Raw genomic sequence first — 21,110 nt, forward strand, 5'->3', positions numbered from 1 at the left:
TACCACGATGGGATCGTTGCTGAAAGTTACAACATACGGAGCGTATACTGTATCGTGGTGAATCGTGGTGAATGCAGTCGATATGTTGGCGTCACAACAAGGATATTTACGAAAATGACAGCCTGAGTCTGACTACGCCTAGGACGCATGCTGCATCAGGTAGGAACACACGAGTAACAATAGCCACACTGCGCATTATGTAGACCCGCACCCTACCTCTATAGCGTCAGTGACTTCGTACTTAATTGATTACATCCAGTTCATTGCTTAAGAACCGCCCGCTATAAACCGTCGGCACAATACTCGCACTTCTTCAGCTTACAACCACGCTTCCGGCAGAGCATTTCATTTCGATGTGTGCACAACAAAGTCACTGCATCCAACAGTCCACAATACCTACTCACTCCCCCACCGTCCCCGCAACAACGCTCCCATGCACGCCCCACGACACGCCCAGGCCAAAAATGACCCAACCAATCAAGATGATCACCGCGCCCGCCCCGAGGCACGCCCACCGCGCCCACGAGAACTCGGGCTCCGGCGCCTTCAGCCGCTTCTCCCTCTCCTTATTCTCCGTCATGCCCTCGTCCAAATTCTCCTTGGACACGGAGATGCCCGCGCGCGCCGCGAGGCGGTCGACCTCCGCGGGCACCTCGCGCGGGTTGATCTGCGAGAGGCGCGCGGCGGGGAGGAGCGACGGCTTGAGGTACGAGACGACCAGGAGCCCGCCGGAGATGGCGACGGAGATGAAGGCGTATGCGAGCCAGAGCGAGACGCCTGGCTCTAGTGAGTCGTCGGACGTGTCGTCTTGCATTTTGCCGGCGGCGGTCGTGATGATGACGATGGAGGCCTGGACGACAGATTCTGTGGGAAGCGGTTAGTTGTCCTGTACGAGGGTACGAGCTAGATGCACCCACTCTTAATGGCAAATCTGGTGTTTAAAAATTTGAGCTACTCCGGTCACTGCGCTGTTAATAGGTGGCTCACCCTGTAGCGTAGTCCTGAGGATCAGGAATGATGTTGCGCACAATCTCAACTTGAGGCGCTGGTGTGAACGCCTGAGATCCACATCAGTCTGGTACCGTCTTTACATTCATGAAGTATCCCCTACCTGGGATAGTGCGTAGAAGACATACGCAGCGACTGGAATATCTGTTAGACAGGAGCACACCACGCATTGCGAATTCTACTCACTAAAAGTCGGGATCGCACTTGAGAATCTCAGCAGCAGCATCGACACCAGGAACGTCAGTCCTGATATAAACACTGGCAAACGAGGCGGGTCAGCACACGTCGATCGCACCCCGACGTCGTCGACACTCACGGAAGCCGATCCGCTGGCCGAAGCAATCAATGTAGATCCCCAGGAACGGCGTCAAGCACGCGGGCAAAAGGAGATAGAAGCTCGACACCCATCCGCCAATGACCGCGCCCTTCTTCAACCTCTGCTGCGCAAATTGTCTAGATCAAAGAAGAATACGTGCGAAAATGCACAGAGACAGAGTGAGTGACAGCCCGCGTCAGCGTCCGCGAAAGGCAAGCACGCGGTCACATGACGTACGTCGAGATGGACACGAACGCCTGCACGCCCGCGTTCTCGAACACCGCGAACGCGACGACGAACCAGAACGTGAGCGGCAGGTTGCGGATCGAGCGGAAGCTGAAGTGCCGGCGGAGCGTGCCCTTGTGCAGCTTGCCGTTCGTCTGATCGATGATGTCGTAGTGCGCGCGCAGGTACCGGTCGAGCACGACGACCGTCGCGGCGCACACGAAGGAGAAGCCCGCGATGCCGGCGCTGATCCAGAGCGCGTATGCGTACGACCCGAAGTGTGCCGTGATTATGTTGGCTGTGGATTGGCCAGTGAACTGGGCGAGGTTGGCGATACCCCTGGAAGAATACAGCGTCAGGCGTCTGTGCTCGACGAATGCGGCATAACAAGCTACCATATGGCACCTGACGGGTGTGGTCAGTATCTGCGGGAAAACCAGCCGTAAAATCTACTTGCCTATTGAGAACGCGAAGCCCCTGCCGGGTGCGAAGTATGTTGAGAAGATTCGGTGCTGGGCATTATCGAGAGACCCGTCGCCGATGGCAGCGATGACTTTCCCGACGATCAACAGGGCGTAGCTGTTGAGGTTATTGGTGGCAGCGCCTGCCATAACGATTGAGCCTGCGAGATGGAATCCGGCGAAGATAACGGAGAGCGGAGCGCCGCCCCACTTGTCGATGCAGAAGCCGAACCCGATGCATAGGAACGTGTTGATCTACTTCGCTGTGTTAGTAAAAGAGTGCGCATACATTCACCAATTTCACTGACCAGATTGGTGATGGCAACCTGGTGAGCAAGCGTAAGCAGTAGCTCTGAGATATCGTCATGGAGCAGCATACCAATGTGGCGAACTGGGAATTGTTGATATGCGTCTCCTTGATGATTGTCGTCTTCAACGCGCTGCGGGAGGCTCGACGATGAGCAGATCAACGTTACCCCCTCGCCGGTACTTACACAATCAGACCCTGGATTTGCACGGTGAGTCCGTTGTAATAAGGTGTGGCGCAGACCACTCACATTCGACCAGTGGTTCCCAACTGAAGACAAGCGTTCCAAGCGTCAGACAATGGGCGGCTGAAGGAAGACGATGTACGCACACGTGCACAAGCAGGTGAGGACACCGATCAAGACTTGCCATCCTATGGGCAGTCGAGGTCTGGGTGGATCACTCTCGGACGACGAATATGAGAGCGCCTTGACGCTTTCCCGCTCCTCGGAAAGCTTCTCCTTGCTGATTGAGTCGCTCGGCTCGCGTGTCGGGAGGACCATGTCAAGATCCAAGCAAAGGAAGGGTGCTTAGCCGCGTGGATGGGTAGGAGGGGGAGGGGGGAAAACCACGGAGAGAAATGGGTGCGGCTGGTCATCTTATCAGATACTCGGCCCCAAAATGATTGAATCTTCATTGACAAATGAATAGACATCGGCAGCGGCGTCTGTGTTCGCGAAGGGGGAAGATGCCTTCGAAGCGGGCTGGCCGCACGCAGAACGAGCGTTTCAGCGGGGCACGACCGCGATCGTGGCCCAAGAATAGCACGGCGGTGGCCCCCGACACCACCCGGCACGCTGTTCCACTGTCGTTCCGACGACAGCACGAATAGCCGCTAATCCTAAGCAAGAAATAAGAAACACCACCTCTGCATGCAGAAGCAAGGCGCGTCTTACCATTCGTCGGAATTAAATACGCAGGCGCCAGCGCACTGGCCCCCGGGAATCCCTATAGCATACATGGTAGGCCTGATCGTGATTTCTGACCATGACGCCTCTTCAGTGGGTCTGCTTCGCGGTCCGTCACGGTCATCTCGGTGAGTGGTCGTGTACCAGTGAATCTCGGCTCAGAGGTGTGCATCGTCGTCTGCAGAGTCGCCGCTGGAGGCTCCTGCGCTTTATGCCCAGACTTCGGCGAACAAACAGGCCCTCGGCCAACCTGTATGATGCACAGGGGAACATCGGGGTGTCGGGCACAACATGGAGAATGGGGCCGATGGTCTATTTTGCGGCTTATCTGATAGTGGAAATGTTATCAGATAACGGCTTGACATCTAATCAGGAGCTCGAGTTTACAGCACGCCGGCTGTCGCGCGCCCGCACTCAAAATGCGATCGCTTTCATACGTCCGCCTCGCACCCATAGACCCCGCCCCTGGAGAAGAGCCCTAGAAGCATCGCCCCACCAGCGTATCTAGTCAGCTGTGCGCAGTCTGCGGACACAGAGCGGGGTCCAGGGCCGGCAGACGTACATATGTGCTCAACCAGGTCGCGGCCGTTCAAAAGCATCCAGACCCGTGGGTGCGATCTGCTCGCGCGATGCCATGATGGACGTCCTTGGACGTCCCGTCGGAACCGCTGCCATGCAGGAAGCACAGCGCCAAGACCAATTATGCGGGGTTCTTGGTCAGCACGCAGCCGCGGAACAGGTGAGCACGCCAGGGATGGGCCCGGGCGGAGGCAACCTTCCAGAGGGACGGCATGGTAGATCCCGGGACGATACCGTGCGCAGTAAGTTCTGCTCAGTGTGATGTGCTGAGCCAGTAGCGTCCAGCCAAGCGACGATGTAACAGCAAGTTGACCAGTGCAACATTGTAAGAACCAGGTACCTCGGAGGCGGCGGAGGCCCGCCGGACAGTCATTAGCGCCGATAGCACGTGCCAGATACTTGAATCTTGAAAAGGCAATTCTCGCGGCTAAATGGACCCATCTCCTCCTCCTCCTCCTCCTCGCGTTGTGGCCCTCCTCAACCGGGCACTCGCGAGCTGCAGACGCACTACCTTTCCAGGTGCTAGTGAGACTTACATCCTGCGTGATATCTGCGTATTACGACAAAAATGTGTGCTGACCCGCTCGGCCCTCCAACAGACGCTACGTACCTCCCACTGTGTCCCAGCGCTGAACCGCATCGTGCCTGGTGACACCGACCCGCCCTGCCAGCCTACATCCCAGTGAGCACACATTCAGCGAACCGCGCCGCATCAGGCTTGTGTTGAGGCTTAAGGTACGCCCGTCACGTCGATGTATATTTTCGTGCGCTTCCGCGACATTCCGGAACTACCGTGTCTCGATACACCGCCGTTAGACAGAACCTTCGTTTGCACCCCGGCAAGCGATCTACATGGCGTATCTCCATCCCGGGCAGAAGCGTTACGTCCGTCTCGTTCCTTGGCGTTTGCAGCCTCACGGTGCTGCTTCGTATCTGATTCGACGCACGGCTGACTGCCAGAGGTATTGCTCGAGACCGTATGCCGGGGTCAGCGATACCGATGTGCCTCCGGCTGGTCTGGAGCGCGCACGTAGGGCGGCCAAAAATCCTTTGTTCGATCTTGTCTATCTGTCCTAGCCACAGGCACAATCATAATGGAGGTGCTCACATGCTATCGCGCTTGCCGCTACCATACTCCAGTCACGCAAATTCCAACTTCAGTAGCTTTCTTCCACCATCGCGCTAGAGGCGATTGTGTCTCGAGCATGTCCGGTACTCGCTTCTGCCAGCGCATCGCGTACTAGAACTTGCTCCAGGATAGCAAGGCTCCGCTGACGTATTTCAGGACGCATCCTTCGCTTCTAGCCGGGTAGGGTCCATCACCGTGAACGAATAACATGCCATGCTTTACAGACCGGGTTGGGCTTTGCGTCGAAGCGAGGCTGCGGAGACGGGTGGAGTACCGTAAGTGATCGACGTCGTCCACTTCTGAGTCCATTGGACGCTTGACCTAATTCAAGGGACTCGACGACCTATCCAGGTTCTAGATCTGCTAACTTAGTGCTCGAGTAAGCTGACCGTCCAGCTTGCTCGAGCAACTACTAGTTGCCCTGGACCTGCATATCCTCATCGCCATTCGACGTCGCTGTTCACGTAGTCCACATCCGGTGGCATGCATCACAGGCTTCCAGTGTCGACCTAGCGAGTGTGCGAGCATCCATCATCCCTCAGCGGACATTGCTCTCCCCTCAAGTATGCAGGAAATGAGTCGCACATTCCAGCCGGTCCGAATGGCGAAGATATCGCGAATGTTCAGGGCGCAAAGTGGTTCCCTGCGGAAGAGGCAATCCCCACCGGCGAGCTACGTCACTCTTCGATTCCGTCGGACTGATCCATGTCTCAGCTAAGACCAGCCTAATATCGCCTCGGGAGATCCTCTGGATTCAAGAAGATCGTGCATGTCCCCGGACATGAAGGCTATCTCATTTTACGACACAAAAGTACGATACTCGGTGCGTGCGGCTCTGTGACCTCTATTGAGGCATGTCAACATTCATTTATCGCACGCAGTTACCAGTACACTCCATAGAGTCTAACAGTTGCGAAGCCGCCTCGCCGGGGGCACGGCATTGCTTCTTCGTTGAACAATGCACTGTGCACACTGTCACGGAGTCGGCCGCCTTCAAGTGCTTCTACGAACTGAGGTTGTGCGCGCTGAACGCGAGGCGATGCGGCTCAAACTTCGGGGCTCTATCAGTTGTATAGTTGAGTACCGGTGGTTCTCGCGCACTGCATGCACATGCTTCAGTGAAGGAGTATGGTGGCCAGCGGCCGGTCTCGGCACCGCTTGGCACAAAGGCCCTCTACTCATTTGGTGGCTTGAGCACTTCGGTGAAGTAACTGTGCTTGGTGCAGCAACGTGCGTGCTTATACCTTGCGTGGTAGCGAGTGGCCACCGTAGATCGAGGTTCCAGACAAAGGATGTTCCCGTCATGGAACATCGTTGAGACTTGACACGATTACTGTGCAACTCTGTAATCAAAGGAATCGAAGAGCCTCTTTGATGCCTTTGATTACAGAGTTGCACAGATGTATCAACATTAGTGGTAAAACCCCGAAACGTCATGTTTTCCGGTATTTGTACATCATTCTCCAGGTCGTGTAGACTGGGTAGCTAATTATAGAGTAGTCGTTGATAATATCTAACTAATCTGCTGATTTTCTATGTTGCGATGAACCACCAGAGAATTTCATGAATCATGACAAATGTATGAATGTATTCAGGGCTAGTACAGATTGTAGAAGTCGTGTGGGCTCTTGTACAGATTCAAGTAAAACGTCCTACACTCATCCAACACATTCTCACTCGTCCAATGCGCAGGAGCAGGACCACCCCATTTCGGATGAAGGTGGGCACTGCATTCAAGTGATGCGAGAGGTACCACTGATGCGATCTGCTCGCGACCTGTCAGTGCTGTGACCTTGTACATCTGATAGTGAGAATCTGGAGCGCGCGCGAACTTAGAGAACCATTCCACATATACGAGGTGACGTGGATATCGTAAATTCGGGGCCGAAGGGATCAACTGATGGCGAACTTTCTCTGGGATCGAGAAGATCGCACGGACTCGACCTATACGCATGTCTGTGAAGCAAATCAGTCATACATTCTCGTATCGGACTATATCATCATCGCGGGCTATGGGACCCACCAAACGGCTACCAAGACAAGCTACTACATAGCTCTGTGATATGGCGCCCTCCATCCCTGCCCACCCGTCAGCCCGTCTGGCGGATCTTGAGGACAGCCCAAGGTTGTCACGGAATCATGTTATTCAATGGCCTGGTGCTCTGTGAGTTTTGTCAGATGCCCGGAGGACCGGCACTGGCTCCTGGGGGGTTTTTCGAGTTTTTCCCCCCAGGTTTTAGCAGAGTGTCCCGCCCCGCCAAAGCTTGGTGAGAGGGCCAGGGCCGAAAGAGGTGACACGTCTTGGGAAGAGTGTTTGGCAGGGATGGAGGGGCATTGGGGGCCGTCTAATGTAGTAGCAGTGAGGTAGTCTAGTACGTAGACCTATGGCTTGCGATGTTGTAGCTAGTGAGCGCTGTCACCGTCAAGAAGTCGAGACGCGCGTGCGCTATCGGCCGGTGGCTAGATGGACCCCCCTCCTCCTCCTCCTCCACCCCCCCTTCCCCGCCAATCCATAAGAGCCGTCATAACCAGGCCTTGTATGACGCGTGAGGCTCTGGTGAACTGCTAGCTACGTGATCGCAGCATGCGAACAAGTACTAGAGAAAGCTAGTGAACTCCCGCTGGACTTCGCGTCGCGACCGGACTATCACTTTTCTCCACTGGCGAGCACGGGTATAACACTGATAACAATCATCTGTTAGCCTCTCGAGCCATGCGAATGTCTCCTGAAAGCGAATGTCGTCCTGCCTGCACAACGACTCGATCGATCCGTCCATTCTCAACTGGAACGCTTTCCACGTGTCGCATTTCTTGCGGCCTCCTTTATGCACCACCAGGCCTGGTGCTTGACGAGCATTCTTGAGAGCTTCCTTGAACACCGAGCAGTAAGCAAGCTGTATATGATTAGCCCAGTGAGGAACCGCGTGTCTTTCAAAGGGAAGCCCACGTACCCAGGAACCAAGGAATGCTTCATCCAGGGATATGATGCCAACACTGCCTGAACCGCGAACCTCGGACGCTGCTGCGTTACACAACGCCGGGTGATTATGTCGTAGTGCATACATAAGAACTGTCACCGGAGCTACGGGGACCGCCGCGCTGAGGTGAATTAGATGCCACAGTTGACATAGTCACTGAGGAGACTACGTACGCCATAGCCATGTTGCACACCTGCAAGGCTGGGAAGACCCTGTACTTCTCCACGGCTTCCGCTAGGTCAAAAAGCTCAGTGCTTTGTAGCTGCCGCACATCCGGTTGTTCCTGTCGATACATGAACTGAAAGAGCAGTTCCAGTGTTGAAGCCGACTCAGTCAAGGAGACGATCTCCTCGTCCGTGTTGACCGTGATATCTTCTCCCGGGAAGCCCTCCGTATGCTCGTAGAGGTTCCGCCTGTGCACGCGGAAGAGCTGACCATCCGACGAGCGGACTGTCAGATCGGCGTCGGGCGCGTTGACTGTGCTCCTTGTCAAAAAACAGCTTGTTGGGATTGTGCAGCGCATGGACACGTACACAAGCGATTGTACGTGGGAGTCTTCGTACCTTCCACTGTCGGGGCGTCAGAGTTCGACATGCTGATTCTGCATTGTCACATCGGCGGGAGGTTGGGCAGGTTAGAGGACATGACCAGTCTTCAGTCGATGCAAGCTCGTACCTGGCGACTACAAGGCTAGGTTCAGATGGAATCGTACGTTGAAAATACATATATGTATGTTCAGCGTGGGTCATAAGAAGCGAATAGCAAGCACGCCGCAAGTGCGTGGCCTTCATGTTCCGGGCCTCAGCTGCACTGAACTTACTCCCAGTAACTTAGAAGCACCGACAATTCAGAGATACGTCTAAGGTTCTCGCAGCCACCAATGCAGCTAATTGAAAGCTTCTTTTGACATGGAAGATACAGATCGACAGCGCATGCAGGCTCCTGCAAGCGATTCTCCCTTAACCTTCACGAGCTCGGAAGACAGCTGAAGGGAAGCCCAAGCAGGCGCGTGAACACTTCGAACTGGAGCTCCGGGCCAACGTCCGCCTTCGTCGTATCGTTCAGCACGGACACGCTGTTGTAGCAGCCAGACGTCGCCACCACGTCGCTCTCCGCAGGGAGTGTCGTGCTCCCGCACGTCCAGATGTCCGTCGTCCCGGGGTCGGCGAGGTTCCGCGAGAACACCCACTTGTAGTCGGACGGACTGGGGCAATCGTCAATGGGTGCGTAATTCACGTTGACGATGATGCCTGGCGGGAGAACCGGGTAGAGGAAGGTGTCGAGGAGTGTCTCGGTGTAGTGCACCGTGAGCGCCGAGTAGATCCAGGATGATTCGGAAGAGGACGCTGTAGGATCGCTCTCGAGGGTGGTGTACGAGACTTGCGATCCCGTTCCTCCGGAAAAGGCGGTAGCTGGGACGCCCTCTTTCGCCGCTTCGCACGCGGCACCACTATTGCAAAATCCATGAGTCGTGTGCCCTACGTGAGCGGTCAAGTGATACATACACTGTGCCAGAAATGAGGACCACGGTTCCAAGGTTATCTGCGAGAACAAGATTGGAACTCTTGAGTCGTGATAACTACGATGCGACTACTTACTGCCGATGTTTGGCCCGCTCACGACGAACTCGGGCTTTTGACCCCAAAAGAATTTTGGCGCAAGCGTCTGGATCCCGTAGTGCGCTGCGTCCACCCTGCATGATAGAATGTCAGCAACGTGGCTATATTGGTAGACATTTTTTACGGACGGGTAGGCATTGACGTAGTTGAACCGAGCTAATAGCACGATGAGAGTCTGGCTTTGTCAACACGATGTGAGGAACGTACGGTAACTCGCGTTGAATCCTTCCGGTGGGGATCCGACGGGACAAGTATCATACTCGCAAGGCTCCGTGAGGACAGTGGGCGTTGCGGTCGTCGATCCGGTACCTGACATGTTCTCCGAGGGGCATGACAAGACGACCTGACGAACACGCACTCAAAAGGTTAACAAAGCGATCGAACAACTGATACACGTCTGTAACGTACATCGTATCCTGCCCGCGTCAGCTCATCATACTGCGCGCGGATCTGCGCTACAGCCCATCCATCGTCGTTCGTAAGCAATATGTTCGTGGCGAGAGCCACCGAAACGAACGAAACTGCGACGGCAGCGCGGAGTAGGCCGAAGCTATGCATGTCGCTCTTGGGGAAAGAAGGTGGGACGAACGACGAGGAGTAGGAGGACGGATATCCCTAGCACGACCCGCTCAGATTTTGTCGGCGCGAATATAAATGCCCACCTCGACGCACGTTCGTCGGCGAGCGACAGGTTCCATATCACAGGGCCGAAGAACAAGTGCATGCGGCATCAGAGTTGGTTATGAATATAGCGCGCTTGCCTTGGCCTCGGTCGCGAACGTTCCTCTAATGTTTGTCTTGATGCGCGACATTTGCAGTGCGACTATCCAGCAATGGCATATCAGCCATCTTGTCGAGAACTGGCAGCATGCTCAAGGTGGACAATACACATGACTATGATACTGTAGACGGGACGACATGAATGAGTTCGTGTGACTGACACAGGCACAGAAAAAATATACGGCAGTTTGTCGTCCCAAACGAGAGAGCGGATCACTTTGTACTGCGGACGTCCAATCGGCACAGGGCACGGATTGAAGGATTCGAGCCTCCTCCAGTACTTGCGTCGAGTACGTCACTGACCATTTGGCACTATAGCTTAGTCTCCCCTAGGCAGACCTTAAAGAAACCTCTTGGACGGACAGGGGGGCGTAACTATAGCTTAGTCTGCAGCAAATGTGTGTCCGCTGGTCCCAGTAAGTGGCCGCAGGATCCTTGACGAGTAAGCTTGCTTGTAAGAGAGACTGTCCCGGCGTTCTGAGGATTGCAGAGGATGTTATGTAAATGAGTGCTACGTGGATTGGAAGACATGCATCCGAGAGTGACAGACAACACCGCCTGGCCGCGGGACACCGTGAGAATTACAGTCGATTGCGAATATGTTGGCACTCACAGAATTTTTCGACACGCGCGTGAACCTTCCGACTGAAGTTCCCACGCATCTTCCGACCCATCTTCCGAGTCGTCGAATGACGAATCTCTCATGTATTCTACCAAAACTACAGCAATTTACACTACCACATGTTACTCTATGTGTCGTGGAACAGGTCTATGACATAAAAAAGGAGGATCCATGAGCTGAATGCGCAATAAGAAGTATGGCATGTCGAGCACAGAACAATCACGTGCATTATTACCACAATTGGATAGACCGCGTAACAGAACCCAGTTCTACGCATTGCCGTATTTTTCTCCATTAAACCTCACTGCTATGATGACCAGGGACTTATCTGGTAGTGTTATTGTCATTTTCAGAACAGAGAAGCGAAGTTATGCTGCATTATCATAGCTAGAGACACTGGTAAGGTAGCTCGGAACTTTGGGTCGGAAGATTCACGCGCGTCATTGCGCGCGTCGAAAAAAATCCGCGAGTGCCATGATTTCTGCAATCGACTGTAAATAAGTAGTGCTGAACATCCTCCTGCTGGGGTCATTCCGCCAATATCGCGGTACCGTGACCGGTTCTTATCATTGGAAAGTTGACTCAGTGAATGCGACTGACCTGGCTGGCACGGCGGTGGCTAAAAACATCCATATCCCAAAGGTTTCTTAAAGTCATCACCATGGACCACGATGCAGCGGGCTTCGGAGGATGGACACGAGAAGACCTCATCTCTCGCATCCGTGAACTCGAGCGGCTCAAGCTCGCCGACCAGACAGGACCATCGAGCAGGGAACAACGCAATAGCAAGACGTCCTACCCCTCCGCGCACCCGCGGCGCAAGATCGCCCTCAAGTTCACATACCATGGCGCACACTACTCAGGACTCGAGTACCAAGGGCTGCCGTCGCGACTGCCGACCGTAGAAGGGGTCCTGTTCGATGCATTGGTGCGTTGTCGCCTCGTTGATCCCGAGGCTGGATTTCAGGGCTGTGGGTGGGAGAAATGCGGGAGGACGGACAAAGGGGTCAGTGCTGCCGCACAGGTCGTCAGTTTTTGGGTGAGGAGCGCATTTGGCGAGGTGAAGCGGCCTCAAGAAGACATCGGAGAGGAAACATCAACGGAGGCAAAAGCAGAAACTTCCGACTCCCCACCCGTCGAGAAGGTGAATAATAATGACGGTCCGGGGCTCGAAGGAGATCTAGCCATGATGGGCGACTGGGATGAGGCTCCGACCAACGCCTCACTCGAACAACCAGCTGAGGCCACATCCGAGATCCCTTACATCTTCCGGCTTAACAGAGCCCTCCCACCCACAATCCGCGTGCTCGCATGGTCGCCCGTCGCAGACGAGTTCTCCGCCCGCTTCAGCTGTCGATGGCGGCACTACAAGTACTTCTTCTCCCCGCGCGGGCTCGACCTCGCCGCCATGCAAGACGCAGCGTCGCGGCTAGTCGGCGAGCACGACTTCCGCAACCTATGCAAGGTCGACGCGTCGAAGCAGCTGACCTCGTTCACCCGGAGCATCCTCTCGGCGGCGATCAACCCCGTCGAAGACAACCCGCATCTCTACGTGCTCGACCTCGTCGGCAGGGCATTCCTGTATAACCAAGTCCGACACATCATGGCAGTGCTCTTCCTTGTAGGCTCTAGGCTCGAGCAACCCTCCATCATAGACGCGCTTCTGAACGTCGACGGGGACAGTCCTCATCCGCCCTCGCGTGAAGGCGAGCCCCAGCCGCCCGTCGTGTCCGGCAAACCGTACTACGAGATGGCCGACCCACTGCCGCTCGTGCTGTGGGACACCGGCTACGACGAGGACGTGGTGTCCTGGCGCGCCGACTACGAGACCGAGTCAGAAGACATGTCGCAGAAGAGCCTCGCGAACAACGTGTGCAACGTCCTGCAGTCGCTGCTCGACCGCTCGGAGATCCACACCGCGCTTGACGCGCATTTCCTGCGGGCGGCAGAGAAGCACCATAGGCCGACCCCGCTGTACTTCCCCATCGGCGCGGAGGGCACGATTTCCATTCAAAAGGAGAGCGTGTTGCCTGTGCCGCTAGGGGGAGGAGCGCACAAACGCGCAGCGGGCTATACACCCCTGTTGGAGCGTGGAAGGAAAGACACACCCGAGGAGATCAATGAGCGGTGGAGGTTGGGGAAGGGCGCGAAGAGGATGGACCGCAAGAACGCGGTAGCAGCGTCCGAGGAACCGTCGTGACCGCTGCGTACATAAGTGCGCTATGTCAAAAGCTCGCGATGAGCACCATTTCCTTCGGTAGCAAGGTAAATAGTACGTTTCATGTCTTCTCACGTCGCTGCTATCCTGGAGGCAATGAATGTGTACCATTCGACCGATACTAACAGAGCAATCTAGAACATCCTATGATAGTACATGACAACAATGAATCCCTGTCGCTTGTCCACAAAGCAACTTTTGTACGAGCACCGTGCGCGCTCAAGCATTCGCAGTCTTACACACGACCGACCAGCCCTCCCACTCGAACTTGCCCTCCTGGATCTCGACGATCCGCTCATACAGCGCGCGCGCGACGGGGCCGCGGCCGCACGCGTGCTCCGGGAGGACGATATCCGTGCGGTCGTAGCCTATCCGCCCGACGCCCGTAACGACGACGGCAGTGCCGACCGTGAACGCCTCCAACAGCCGACCCTCTGCGTGCCACTGCTTAAGGTCGCTCATAGTGAGCGTGCGCTCGTGTGCGTGCAGGTGCAGCGTCTCGGGGAGGTGGGGGAGCGTCGTGCGCGAGGGATGCGCGGCTGAGAGCGCGATGCACGAGTCGCGCGTGACACCTGGGAGGATCGTCCCGTCCAGAGGAGGCGTGATGACGTCCCAGTCTATTCTGGCAGTTAGCTCCGCTCGGAAGGGGGCATTGGCTGCGCGACACTCACTGTTCTCGTCCTGCTTGACCACCGCGAAGAAGTTCATCGCGCCCGCCTCGGTGACCTTCCCGTCGAGCAGCCAGAGCACCTGGTTGTAGCCCTGCAGCTCCGCGGACTGCTGCGGCTTGAGCGTCGGCGCGTAGTTCAGCGCGAGCTTGTAGCCACCCGTGCCGCCCGGCCAGGAGCGCACGACGTCGACGTTCGCGAGCAGGGAAATTTGGCGGGCGGAGCCCGCGCCGAAGTACGGTCCTGCGGGAGAGCAGATGACGTAGAGGAGGGCGTGGTCGGACGCGGTGACACCGAGGTCTGCGAAGACATGAGATTGTGGTAGACTGAGGGCATCGGGTTTACTTACTAGGTCGGGTACCGATAATGGTGGGTCGGAGGTAAAGGCTGTAGCCTTGGATGTTGGGTATCCAGCGCGACTCCAGTTGCACCAGGCGCTGAATGAGGGTGAGCAGGGCGTCTGTGTCGAAGGGCTGCAGATCCAGATTGTGTCAATCGTGTCGCGGTTATGAAATACCATGGACTGGTGACGCACGGGAAGAGCGACGCGACCTGCGGATCGGCGCATGCGCGCCATGTTCAGATCTGGCCTGAACAATCTCACTTCGCCGTCCGGTCCAACATAAGCCTACGTAAACAAATGAGTGGTTATGATGAATGGTGCGGCGTTACATCGCGTGACGGTATGTACCTTCATTCCCTCGAAGACGTTTGTGCTGTACTGGAAGCAAGAACTCGCTGGGTCGAGGCAGATTGGTCCGTACGGCTTGATCTCGGGGTCGGACCAGCCATGCTCAGGGTCGTAACTTGCAATCAACATGTGGTCGGTCATTGTCTGCACGAGCGCAAGCACATGGTCAGTCAATCGACATTCTGCACGCAAGGTTATGACAAGAGCTGTAGGGTCTCTCGCACCGCGAGCAGCGACAGATTTATGCACGGGCCACACGGCTGCGCCATGAATAACTTGGTGGACAAAGGCGGGGGCCGAGAGGATCGCTTGTTGAGCGCACAATGGCGGCCGGAGCATGAATCCGGGCAAAGTCTAGGGACGACGAGGTCATGAAGGCGCGTCAAGAGCGCGGCTCGGACCCTTCGTCATTGGGTTGACGCATGCATAGAGATACCCTCCCAATGATGAGAAGCCTCTACGTGCATGCGCACCGAGATGCATCCCGCAGTCGCAGCCGTCCACGGAGTTGCCTGGATCATAGCTTACCTGACCGAACTTGAGCGTTTCTACCGGAGGAATCGACTTCGGCGACTGAGTCACTGTGACATTGAGTCTAGAAGGCTATTAGAAGTCCTCCCCTTCAGCCCATGTACTTACATAGTCAAACGAAGTGAACGTACGTCGAGCTCCGCGACGCCCGGACGCGACTTGGCGTGCCCGTTCACGCGAGGGGCATCAATGGGGTTTGGCAACTGGATGGCCATGTTTGCGAGGCCAAGCGGCGAAAACGAGCAGGTGGTGGTCCGAAGATGGAGTGGGAAGGAGTATACACATTCGAGTCATAGCTCGTCAACTTATGGGGTGGGCCACTGACCGGACCTTGCAAGAAAATGTTGTCGGAAAATCAGACGCGATCAGGGGCAAAACATCATCTAATCTTATCAGCCAAATCTTAGATAGGCGCTCCGGTGTCCTCGCTACCACACGTCCGGATTCGGGCGCGTGCGCACCTTCGTCCGACCCGTCAATCAACATCTACTTCACTTGGTGACTCTCGGAATCCCTAGCCATGTCAGAAAATCCCTTGGACTTGGAAGAGCCTACTTCTGTGTCTCCGGAAGCGCGTATGTCATGGATATTGCTTGTCGGACGGCACTCTGATTTGAGAATTAGCGAAGATGAAGACCACAGGTCTGCCAGAAGTAGAAGACACTGGTCCTTCACCATACCCAGATATCCCTGCCTCAGATGCATCGCAATTCACTGCAACTAATGGTCAGTACGTCTGCGATCTACACAAGTCCCCAAGGTTCAAATTCAATACTCAGCATGACTGACATTTATTTCATGTCGTTTTGCACCGCAGAGTTTGAGCCACTGACGCCGATCCAAACTTATGAAATGACGCAGGTGCGTTATCTTGCAGTATGCACACATGCAAAAAGCTGAGTGCTGTAGAGTCTGCTGGAAGAGGCTATTCCAGACCGACCTTTGATCGCGCCACTCGCGCCGATGGCTGTCTTGCGAGCTGAGTACGAAGAGGGCTCGCAGGTCTTCGTCAAACAGATTGATTGGCTCACCGCACATGGGTCTGCTGGCATCCGACGGACTCGAGGAGATGGTACGCTTGATTCTGCTCTGCGCCACATCCGGCTGACCCTGTTGTCGCATCTCAGGCGACTGCTTCTATCGCTGTAAGTATGGTCTCTTCTGCGTCCCCCGCCACGCAAACTCACCGCGAACGACAGCACTTGCCTTTGCCTATATTGAACGACTGTTACTTGCGAAGGACCCACCTTTGGCTGTAACGAGCGCCATATCTGTGTTGGAGGCGTCGCAGCCACTTCTCGAAGCGGCAGGCTTCCAGCGCATGGTGTTCGAGGACTTCTACGACTGCTTCGTGTCCGTGATCAATAACATCCTGACCCCCGAGGGGAACGGCCGTCTTCTGACATCAGCCTCCTTGCTAGAGGCCTTTAACTCCCCGGAGGGTACGTGTGTCCTTATGGCGCCACGAGGTACAGCCAGGCTGATCGACTCCGTACGGTAGTCTCCAACTCCATTGTCGTCTATCTCCGTCTGCTGACGTCTGCGCAAATTCGTGCGGACCCCGATACGTACTCCGCGTTTCTCTTCCATCCGGAGATCGGGGAGCCGATGGAGGTCCGGGACTTTTGCGAGACGTTTGTGGAGGCGGTGGGCAAGGAAGCCGGTGCGTCTGCATGCAGTCGAATGTGCTGCGGTGGTGAATGGATGGTGATTGTGGCGTAGATCATGTGCAGATGACGGCGCTATCGCGCGTGCTGAAGGTCAACATCAGCGTAGCGTACCTTGACGGACATGTCCGCGGCGAGGAGGGAAAGGTCGACTTCGTCGAATTCAACAACGTAGAAGACTCTGTGATAGATTCTGTCACTCTGCTGTACAGGTGCGCTTCTTTACGTAAGGCGATCGTGACGGGTCGTGTCTCACTCAAACTTGACCTAAGACCCGGACACTACGATATCCTCGATCAACGAAGCGAGGAGCCGTTGGACTTGGAAGATCAGTAGAGCAAATATGCTGAATGTCGGGGCCGGCGCTCATGTGTGAAATCAGTATGTTGTCATCGTTAATCTGTGGAAAATGTTGTATAATTGAATCTGTGCTGTTTCATGTATACTACCGTGGCCTATACATTACGCTCACGCGAGTGGTTCGCCACGAGCGATCGTTGCGAATCGAAGTTCATTTCCGGAAGTGAAATGAAGGTATCGTCACCGTGTGATCGACTCGGACTATCGCTGTGCTACGTGAAGCCGAGCAGCATGCAACGTTACGATCCTGTCTTCTCCAGGTCGTTGAAAACTAAACAGTCGTCCTCGCAGTGCACATGGGCTGTCGTCTGTTGACATGCCTCTCGGCGTCTCACGCATGCCGTGTTCGAGAACCAAGGTGAGCTATAGCTTAGCTATGCAATGATCACACAAACGGCCGCCGCTGGGTGATAATGCTGGAGATGTCCCATGCGAATGCGGCACGGGTGCGTCGCAAACATGGGCCGCTGCGATTCTAGAGGGTAGAGAGTTCGTTGCACTGCTACTACTACCGACGGGACGCCCGACTCGCATGACTGAAGCTACACATGGTCCATTGGAGACCGAGACCCTCAAGATGACACATAGAGCACTTCTGTAGTACCCCCAGAACAATTGAGAGGTATGCAGCTTCCTAAGCTATCGTGCCGGGTGCACTCCGGGAAGGTTAACTTTGTTCAGGTGCGAGACGTGCGTCCTCTGAAATTCTTATGACCCTGATACTCATATGACCTATTTGTACTGCTGCGCTCGAACAGCGTACAAATCAAATTGGTCCCACGTCACAGCTTCTGTGCTCGGCAGGGGACTACGAGCGAAAGGTGCTACAGTCAGTTGACCGCAAGCCTTGTTCTGCCGAAGGACCCGCTGTGTGGCGGGGCACAAGGAGTCGTTCTCGCTCCTGGATGGCCCCACCAGACGTGGGAGATGGGCACAGTTGTCTTCTGCGGAGTACCTCTATTCCGAAGGAATAGGACACCTGTACGTCAAACATCCACCGAGGGACGCATTGTTGGCTGACAGTCGTCGTGGCCGGGACGGCCGACAAGCAATGTCTGCAACGTAGTCAGGTGGGGTCAGGGACTGCATTGACCACAGCATCCGCTTCAGGGCCATGCCGAATGAGTCGGGATGACCTCACGGCCGTGCAAGAGAAGGTCCACAATCCAATCTACGGAGGAGGGTTGGCTTTTTGTATCGGCGTCAGTGCCAGGAGAGAACACCGGAAGCTACAGCACTCCGGCCGCCAGACGAGCTTTTTACCAGGACGAGGCTCACACAGAACGCAGAAAGGGGATCCGTGCTGCCAGAACAAGGTCCCATGGGTGATTTTGGCGCGAGCAACGAACCTTCGACAACGTCTGCAGTTGAGATATGTCAAGTTCGCGAAGGGCAGTGCCGGTCCCACTGCGGCCAAGCATCTCGATTCTACCTCCTCCGATGTGCCTTAGGCGCCAGCATCACGGCGTCATTGGGCCCAAAGAGCGATCCCTCTCAGGGTGAACCCACGTAGGTGTTATTTGAGGCACCATTCATCGTCTTCTTGCTTCCGGAAGCCTGCATTCACCAGTATCATTTGACGGCTGCCGGTTTAGTCGACTGGCGCTGTGGCTCAACCACCGAAAGGGTGCGGCTCCCGGCGTCCTGTAATACATAAAGAGACGAGGTGAAAACTTGATACTAGTACGCCCAAGAGTCTGTTGTTGTCGACATGGATTCTCTGGCGACGGATAGAATCTGTGTCATCGGCGCGGGTGCTGCTGGGCTAATCACGGCTCATACTCTCATACAGGATGGCTACCAGCACGTCGAGGTGCTCACCCGGGACCCGACGCCTGGGGGCATCTGGTCCGCCGGCCGGGTGTACGACGGGCTGATTATCAATAAGTGAGTGGCCGGATTGTCAAACCCGCAAGCTCGAAGATGTGTTGACACATATTCTCATACAGCATCCAAGGGGAATACAGATTCTCGAACCTTGACCTGCCTCCGCCTCCGCTCTCATCATCGGGTGACATCCGTCTATCCGGTCAGGACTTGCAGGCTTATATGGAAACATTTGTCGAACGATTCCTTCCCGATTGTATCAGGTACAACACCGAAGTGCTCAACATCCGGGCCACTGCTCGGGGCGGAGAAGGTCTTCCCCACGGCGATGATCACGTCTGGTCTGTGATGGTCGAGGACAAGACGAGCAAGATCATAAAGGTCCGCGAATACGAGAAAATAGTGCTGTGTTCAGGGGTAAGTACTCTCGACAGGTACCACGTATACTGTATGATGCTGACCCAGAGTGATCTAGGGTAACAGCGAGCCTCATTATCCACTTGGTCTTAGTCCCAAGGAGGCGCGCACGAACGGGTTTCAAGGACCTGTTATCCATTCTTGCGACTATGCTGCGCGCATGCACGAGGTACTGGATGCCGTGAAACCTGCATCCGAAGGAGGAGGCACCATAACCATCATAGGCGGCGGCAAGTCAGCATCGGAGTACGTCATGTAGTCTTTCTCTACGAAAGCTTTGGGTATTGACCACGGGTCGACGCCTTAGTATTGCGACTCACATGGCGGACAAGGGGCGGAAAGTCACGATGATCTATACGACCATCGATGCGGCAGTCGCAGCGCCGATTCCCTTGCCCTTATGGTTCGCGAGAGGCAGGTTCGTGCAATAGGGGTGGGCTATGATGCGATAATGCATTGAAATTGTTCAGGTTCTTCTCCGCCTTGTCGCCTCACATTGAGCTCCGCACATCACTCGAGTGAGCATCAGTTCAATAGTAGCTGATATGGCTCAATGCTGATCATCCGCGAGACGATTTCTGCCTACAACCTGGCTTGGAGGAAAGATTGTTCACGGCTTCTGGGATACCTATCAATGGCTCGCGGTAAGGATACACCGACTAGTTGGGCCTCGCCTGATAATCGCTTTGAATACAGTTCAAGACGCTGAACGTACCCTATGATTCGCCTCTGAGACGCGCTCCCAAACTGTTTTGGTCAACGCATGCTAACAACCAGGGTTCAGGCGCTCTGGGACTCTTCTACAGGTTGGTCAACGAAGGCGCAATCGACATCATTGCTCCTGCGAGGGTCACGTCCTTCTCCGAAGATGCTCAGGCTGTGGTCCTGAGTGACGGGCGACTGGTGTATGCCGATGCGGTCGTGCTCGGTACTGGTTACGTATCTTCGTGGAACAAGTTGTTCGACGGTAAGCACATGGCCCTGTATGATGGCATCTCGAAGCTCACCAATACACAATCTTCCTCGCCGTTGGCATTGCAGACACGGCCTTGCAAGAGCTCGGGCTTGGTTGCCACGCGCCCCCGCCAGCGACCCAATATTACCGATGGGACTACACAACCCTCGCTGAATCCTGTCCCGAGCCACACCCTGCGAACAAACTGGTCACTTCGTCGATCTATCGAGGGCTGGTACCGGCTAAAAACATCCTCAGCAGAAATTTCGCTATCAACGGCGCTATCGTAAGTGTGTCATTAATCAGGTCAGGCTGCGCGGATTCTCACCTCAGGTTTGATAGACCACGACGAACGCCGGGTATGCTTTTGAGACTTCAGCAAATTGGATAGCATCCTACTTCCGCGGAGACAAGTTTCTGCGACTTCCCTTGACTGCCGAGGAAGCAATGGCTAGTGCTGCGTATAATGCAGCGTGGCTCCGAAGGCGGTATCCCAACATACATATGTCTGCGAATGACAGCGTCAGCAGCGACTTCGCCCTGTGGTGGTGAGTGTCGTGCATTTCCATTGAAACTAATTTCATACTTAAATCAATCCGTGTTGCAGTTGGCCACAGATCCTCGACACGTTATTGGAGGATATGCAATTGCCCATAATGAGAAGCGGTGGCAACGCCCTAACGTGGCCATTCCAGGTGATCGATGTGAAGGAGATCGCACATCTGAAGGAGGAGCGGGAAGCCTTGAGGAATGCAACTTCAACTCTATGAGTGACTACTATCTAAAAGAATGGCTGTGTTCGACGATGCCGGGTGACCATGTATTTGTACGCAAGTCGACAACCT

The 21,110-nt window shown here is 55.2% G+C and overlaps 7 protein-coding genes across 7 annotated transcripts; 3 read left to right on the top strand and 4 right to left on the bottom strand.

Annotated features, from left to right (window-relative positions):
* Positions 1 to 314: 314 nt before the first annotated feature.
* On the bottom strand, positions 315 to 3,188 carry C8Q71DRAFT_561239 (major facilitator superfamily domain-containing protein). The gene is made up of 14 exons (XM_047919366.1): positions 2,648 to 3,188; positions 2,568 to 2,587; positions 2,505 to 2,515; positions 2,390 to 2,450; positions 2,319 to 2,336; positions 2,007 to 2,265; positions 1,945 to 1,954; positions 1,562 to 1,888; positions 1,325 to 1,461; positions 1,195 to 1,266; positions 1,112 to 1,143; positions 988 to 1,058; positions 918 to 931; positions 315 to 864 (listed from the first exon to the last, which is right to left on the bottom strand). The coding sequence occupies exons 1-14, from the start codon at positions 2,817 to 2,819 to the stop codon at positions 401 to 403; spliced, it is 1,668 nt and encodes a 555-aa protein (XP_047779823.1). The 5' UTR covers positions 2,820 to 3,188; the 3' UTR covers positions 315 to 400.
* A 4,265-nt stretch (positions 3,189 to 7,453) lies between these two features.
* Positions 7,454 to 8,550, bottom strand: C8Q71DRAFT_754484 (uncharacterized protein). Its single transcript, XM_047923491.1, has 4 exons — positions 8,444 to 8,550; positions 8,084 to 8,387; positions 7,884 to 8,031; positions 7,454 to 7,826 (listed from the first exon to the last, which is right to left on the bottom strand). The coding sequence occupies exons 1-4, from the start codon at positions 8,502 to 8,504 to the stop codon at positions 7,530 to 7,532; spliced, it is 810 nt and encodes a 269-aa protein (XP_047779824.1). The 5' UTR covers positions 8,505 to 8,550; the 3' UTR covers positions 7,454 to 7,529.
* A 274-nt stretch (positions 8,551 to 8,824) lies between these two features.
* C8Q71DRAFT_561329 (survival protein sure-like phosphatase/nucleotidase) lies at positions 8,825 to 10,295 on the bottom strand. The gene is made up of 6 exons (XM_047919367.1): positions 9,938 to 10,295; positions 9,737 to 9,872; positions 9,658 to 9,685; positions 9,509 to 9,603; positions 9,416 to 9,452; positions 8,825 to 9,360 (listed from the first exon to the last, which is right to left on the bottom strand). The coding sequence occupies exons 1-6, from the start codon at positions 10,085 to 10,087 to the stop codon at positions 8,877 to 8,879; spliced, it is 930 nt and encodes a 309-aa protein (XP_047779825.1). The 5' UTR covers positions 10,088 to 10,295; the 3' UTR covers positions 8,825 to 8,876.
* A 1,058-nt stretch (positions 10,296 to 11,353) lies between these two features.
* On the top strand, positions 11,354 to 13,233 carry C8Q71DRAFT_754488 (pseudouridine synthase). Its single transcript, XM_047923492.1, has one exon. The coding sequence runs from the start codon at positions 11,521 to 11,523 to the stop codon at positions 13,129 to 13,131; it is 1,611 nt and encodes a 536-aa protein (XP_047779826.1). The 5' UTR covers positions 11,354 to 11,520; the 3' UTR covers positions 13,132 to 13,233.
* Positions 13,234 to 13,368: 135 nt separating this feature from the next.
* Positions 13,369 to 15,254, bottom strand: C8Q71DRAFT_706340 (branched-chain amino acid aminotransferase II; the record flags this gene model as incomplete). The annotated part of the gene is made up of 7 exons (XM_047920499.1): positions 13,369 to 13,766; positions 13,821 to 14,117; positions 14,167 to 14,290; positions 14,353 to 14,445; positions 14,509 to 14,652; positions 15,037 to 15,111; positions 15,171 to 15,254. 7 exons carry the CDS (start codon positions 15,252 to 15,254, stop codon positions 13,369 to 13,371), a joined length of 1,215 nt encoding a protein of 404 aa, XP_047779827.1.
* A 246-nt stretch (positions 15,255 to 15,500) lies between these two features.
* Positions 15,501 to 17,243, top strand: C8Q71DRAFT_754496 (cysteine proteinase). Its single transcript, XM_047923493.1, has 10 exons — positions 15,501 to 15,614; positions 15,664 to 15,765; positions 15,857 to 15,900; positions 15,949 to 16,111; positions 16,167 to 16,184; positions 16,239 to 16,481; positions 16,541 to 16,702; positions 16,762 to 16,918; positions 16,979 to 17,087; positions 17,141 to 17,243. The coding sequence occupies exons 1-9, from the start codon at positions 15,560 to 15,562 to the stop codon at positions 17,040 to 17,042; spliced, it is 1,008 nt and encodes a 335-aa protein (XP_047779828.1). The 5' UTR covers positions 15,501 to 15,559; the 3' UTR covers positions 17,043 to 17,087; positions 17,141 to 17,243.
* Positions 17,244 to 18,777: 1,534 nt separating this feature from the next.
* C8Q71DRAFT_705858 (uncharacterized protein) lies at positions 18,778 to 21,035 on the top strand (the record flags this gene model as incomplete). Its single annotated transcript, XM_047920467.1, has 10 exons — positions 18,778 to 18,953; positions 19,016 to 19,310; positions 19,369 to 19,556; positions 19,618 to 19,728; positions 19,781 to 19,828; positions 19,882 to 19,954; positions 20,007 to 20,277; positions 20,352 to 20,551; positions 20,608 to 20,813; positions 20,873 to 21,035. The coding sequence occupies 10 exons, from the start codon at positions 18,778 to 18,780 to the stop codon at positions 21,033 to 21,035; spliced, it is 1,731 nt and encodes a 576-aa protein (XP_047779829.1).
* Positions 21,036 to 21,110: the final 75 nt, after the last annotated feature.

The sequence above is a fragment of the Rhodofomes roseus genome (genome assembly GCF_022264815.1).
Source record: "Rhodofomes roseus strain CIRM-BRFM 1785 chromosome Unknown C8Q71scaffold_8, whole genome shotgun sequence".
NCBI classification, from domain to species: Eukaryota; Fungi; Basidiomycota; class Agaricomycetes; order Polyporales; family Fomitopsidaceae; genus Rhodofomes; species Rhodofomes roseus.